Source organism: Lipotes vexillifer, unplaced genomic scaffold (genome assembly GCF_000442215.2).
Source record: "Lipotes vexillifer unplaced genomic scaffold, Lipotes_vexillifer_v1.1 scaffold395, whole genome shotgun sequence".
NCBI classification, from domain to species: domain Eukaryota; kingdom Metazoa; phylum Chordata; class Mammalia; order Artiodactyla; family Lipotidae; genus Lipotes; species Lipotes vexillifer.
Window position 1 is genome coordinate 9,257,088 of NW_006797390.1, and position 4,376 is coordinate 9,261,463.

At 52.9% G+C, this 4,376-nt stretch overlaps 2 protein-coding genes across 4 annotated transcripts in view; one reads left to right on the top strand and one right to left on the bottom strand.

The window, feature by feature from the left end:
- The window catches only part of SLC25A18 (solute carrier family 25 member 18), an 8,830-nt gene extending 6,138 nt beyond the window's left edge, over positions 1–2,692 (top strand). Inside the window, exons 7-8 of the mRNA XM_007469524.1 lie at positions 716–838; positions 2,598–2,692. Coding sequence (XP_007469586.1) covers positions 716–838; positions 2,598–2,692 — 218 coding nt within the window. The remainder of the gene's footprint in view (positions 1–715; positions 839–2,597) is intronic.
- An 886-nt stretch (positions 2,693–3,578) lies between these two features.
- ATP6V1E1 (ATPase H+ transporting V1 subunit E1) overlaps positions 3,579–4,376 on the bottom strand; it is a 19,817-nt gene continuing 19,019 nt past the window's right edge. For 2 of the 3 annotated variants that reach the window (XM_007469487.1, XM_007469488.1), the window contains exon 8: positions 3,665–3,727. In XM_007469487.1, the coding sequence (XP_007469549.1) occupies positions 3,665–3,727 (63 nt within the window). Of the gene's footprint in view, positions 3,728–4,376 lie in introns of all 3 variants that reach the window. The other variant, XM_007469486.1, reaches the window with a different exon arrangement.

Consider the following 4,376-nt stretch of genomic DNA (forward strand, 5'->3'; position numbering starts at 1 on the left):
TTTCCCCCCCCCCCCCATTCAGTAGGCTGCCTTTTCATTTTGTTGATGGTTTCCTTTGCTGTGCAGAAGCTTTTTAGTTTGTTTATTTTTGCTTTTCTTGCTTTTCTTGCTTGTGCTTTAGGTGACCGATGTCAAGGAACTTCTCCCGCTGTTGGGAGTTTTATGATCTCAGGTCTCACATGTAAGTCCTTAATCCATTTTGATAGTTTTGTGAGTGGTATAAGATAGAGGTCTAGTTCCATTCTTTTACATGTGAATATCCGGTTTTCCCAGCACCATTCCTTGAAGAGGCTGTCATTTCTCCATCGAGTATTCCTGGCTTCCCTGTCAAACATTAGTTGACCATATATGCAGTTTATTTCTGGGCTCTGGATTCTGTTCCATCTTTCTGTGTCTGTTTTTATGCTGATGAATTGAAACAGATCAACTGCGGACACTTTGTAGTTCCCTCTGTGCTTCCCGTTGCCCCAGTGACAGTTCTTGGGGGACCAGGAAGGAAGCAGTCCTGCAATGGGTTGTTTCATGGTCCTGGTCTCAGCCTCCCTGGCAGCCTGTTTTAAATTTAGTCTCTTGTCATTAAGGAGACTGAGCTTGACTACTTACCCAGTGGGGTGAGTGGCAGCAAGCCCATGTGGACTAAATACCTAGGGAGGGTAGACGGGCCAGGGTGGGGCAGCAGGGCTGGCCTGTGGCCAAGGGAGCCTGACTCCGGCCCACGGGGTGCAGCACAATCTGAAGCTGGAGATGCTTGCCGGGTGTGGAGCTGGGCTGTGCCAGGCGGTGGTCACCTGTCCCCTGGAAATGCTCAAGATTCAGCTGCAGCGTGCTGGGCGCCTGGGTGAGGCCTCTCCCACCTTCGCGCAGGATCGATAAAGGGCTGTCAGAACAGATTTCCCCACGTTCGCACTCATCCGCCAGACTTTGACGCAGTCAGCGCTCCAGGTCAGTAGAAGTCTTTATTTTGTGGATTTCAACACCTCCAGCTGTAGGACAAACAGCAGGGGTGAGACTCAGTTCAGGAGGGGGAGAGAATGTTTCCCTATTACCTCTGTCCTGCTGCCTTAACATTTAGGCCCGATTTCCTAAAGATTTTAAGAAACGTCAGTGGCCTGCTCATGCACACTTCAGTGTTGCTATGGAAGCTGGCCTTTTGTGGGAAGGCAGTGAAAGGGAGGAGGACCATTCCTATTCTTTTGCTTTTCTCTGGAAAAGAAGTTTGGCCCTTTACTAAATCCGGGTCCTCTCAAAGACACAGTGGTCAGGTATCAAAGCATCTATCAAGGACAGGGGTGTGTCCCATGAAAGGCGGCCAGCGGGGGGCACAGAGGGTGTCTCCCCAGGGCAAGGCCCAGCCCGAGTGCCACGGGACTGACACAGCACCTGTGAGGCCTTGGGTGTGCGTCTCCCCTCCAACCAGCTGGCCACACATGCTGAGCTGGAATTTAACCAGATTTCCAGGCTGGATCAGACCAGCCTGAAGCGAACAGAACTGCAGAAAGAGTGAAGTCCAGACACTGGAAGCCCCCGCTGTGTTTTGATCTGCCAAGGGTAAGGTTCTGTCACGTTTCGTTTTTCAACCTGGACGAGAAGTCTTAGTACTCCTCCAACACTCAAAAAGAAGTAAAATTCAGGATATGGATGGGTGGGTAAATTATGTACATCTAAGGCAGACAATGTGGAAAATAATGTTCACTGATTGACCACCTTCTTAAAGCTACTCGTTTGAGACCTGTGCCTAGATTTCTACCCTATGAAATATGGTAAAAGGGGCAGCAGGTACCTTCTTAGTATGCATTGTTGCTCTGCTGGATACCAGTCAAAACTGAGGCAAGTAGCAGCTTCCTTTTAGGGCTTAAAATCTAGGCCAAGTGTCTCAAACACTGAGAATTTAAAAAATTAATATTCACACAACTTCAGTGCATCGAATGCTGTGGTCATTAATGAGACTCACCCACATTCAAAACGCTTGCATCAATAACCAATTTTCAGGGGAAAAACTCGGTTCTGTTTATTAGATGCTTAACTCATCAGATCATGTGCTCTGAATTACTCCACTAAAAAGGGTTGACGTCTAAAGAATCTAATTCCATAAAATGGGACATGTTCCCCTAGTCTTCGAATTCTAGAGAAAGGAGGCACCCCTTAAGTCTGAAGGGCAGTTTTTGAACAAAGATAATTTGCTGGTTTACAAATTACACAGAAGATACACGGGGATTCCTGTGTCCCAAAGTACAAGTCGCGTGAAACTACGCAGATAAGTTTAGAGATGGTTGAGGAATGGAAGAAAGATCAAAAACACAGTTTTAACAGGAGGGTAAGGAATTGGCGGAGGAGGGGGTCCTACCACAGTTTCCTATAAAGAAAGCCGGGCAGGCTGTGGCCGTGCCCTTGGGAAGCAGCCTAAGCAGCAGGGACATCCTATTAGATAATATAGACCCGAGAGAGAGCTCCCTGGAGCCAAGAACTGATGTCCTCACCTTAGGACAACCCTCAGCTCTAGGAAGGGCGGGGCCCGAGGGGCTGCCTTCCCTCCCTGCAGCCCGCTGCCAGGGTTCCACCGCCAGCCCTGCCCCGCGGGGCCCCCTTTCCCCCAGCAGGCGCCCGGCCACGGCCCTCATCCGCCAAGGAGCTGCTCCGCACGCAGGACCTGGTTGGGCTCTACTGGGGGCTGGCAGCCGCCCTTCTCAGGTGAGGCCTCTCCCCAAGCTGGACACAGAAGGGCCCCAGGGAACAGGCAGAGGAACCCAAGGCCAGAGGGACGGCTCCCCAGGGGGCCTCTGTGCTCTTCTAGGATGTTCAAACTCAGGACGGCAGAACCAGGCAGGGCTGCAGGGTCCGGTCTGGGAGACTAGTCTAGGCCCTTCTGCGGGGACCGGGCCCACATGACTGTCAGGTGCTCTGGCGCCCAGGAAGGAAGGGAACACCTGTGTGCGGACAGTCTTAAGGGGCTGGGAGGGCGCCTTTAGGTGAGGCTTTGGTAGAAAGGAGCAGATGCGCCTGAGGGACACAGAGAGGGTTCGTGGTTTCAACTGCTGATGGCTGTCAACCTGCAATTGCTCCAGGGGTTTGGAAAATGCTTCCTCTTTCCAGATTCCTGAGAACTTCACCCTCTCAAACCACAACGTGCAGCGAGTGCCTTGTGTAATAAATCAGTGACATCCACGTACGTGTTATGTTTTAATAAATAAAGCATATTCACGGCTTAGATCTTAAATCACATTTATAGACATTTCTAGGCCCAAACAGGTTAACAGTGAAGCTGCTGCTGCTGGAAGAAATGAGGCCCCACATGCACTTGAAGCCCAAAGAGCGGAGACCTGACCCCAGAGCCCACCACTCCGCCCCCCCAAGGCTGAACCCCAGGAGAGCAGGAGACCTGGGGACACTCATGCACCCACCACCTGACCCCTTGCCTCTGTGCTGCAGAACAGCGGGAAGTTGTGTTACTTTGAGACAAGCTAGAGGAAGGTTTCCTGATCGTACTAAGTGAGACTCTCGCCCGTCGGTCCCCACCAGCCGCGGTGTTAGCTACAGCAGGGCTTCCACTGACTGATGCAGGACAGGACAGGAGGACGACAAAGAGGAAGCTACGCAGGCCATCTTGTCTCTTCAACTGTCAGAAACGTCCACGTCACGCGGTGGGCGGACGCCACCTCCCTCAGGCTTAGTCCAAAAACTTCCTGTTGGCATTTGCCCCAAACAAGGCTCCCCGCACTTCGGGCATCATCTGTGAAGAAAGAAGCTCCTGCGTGAGGCAGCGCCGTCCCCCGCGCCTAAGCCCCGCCCCGAAGTCACAAAGCCCAGCAGTTGGCCAAGCGCCGCCCGAGTCCGAGCGCGAGACTCAGCGATCGCAGACGTGGACTCAAGGCCACTGCTTAAGGGGAAAGAGGCCAAGTGATGGGCGCCACGGCCATCTAAGGCTTCCGTCCCACACCAATCTGGGGAGAAGAGGCGACGTTCTGGAGCACCTACACCCGTTCTTTCAGTGGGTGCTGAGCGCACGCCGGGTGGAAAGCTGACAGCGCAGGTCTGTGCTGAGGCGCGCCGCAGCAACTGGAAAAGCCCGAGTGCTCAACCTCAGGACGCAGCCACCAGCCACATGCAGCCAGTGCAACTGAGGCGGCGAACTGCGCACCTTACCTAGCTTTAGTTAATTTAGCCACATGTGGCTGGTGGGTAGCACGGCTCTGAGGTTTAAGTTACCAGAAGACGACGGTCAAGGTCGGGGCAGCAGACCACACCCCTGGGAAGAGGCCCCGCACTCGGGACAACTCAAGTTTTCTGGCTGGTTTCCTGCAAACCCAGAAACACCTGAAAAGCCTGGCGCCCCGTGGCAATTCCTTTAAGAGCAGTTGCTTGACTTTCCATCATTCCTG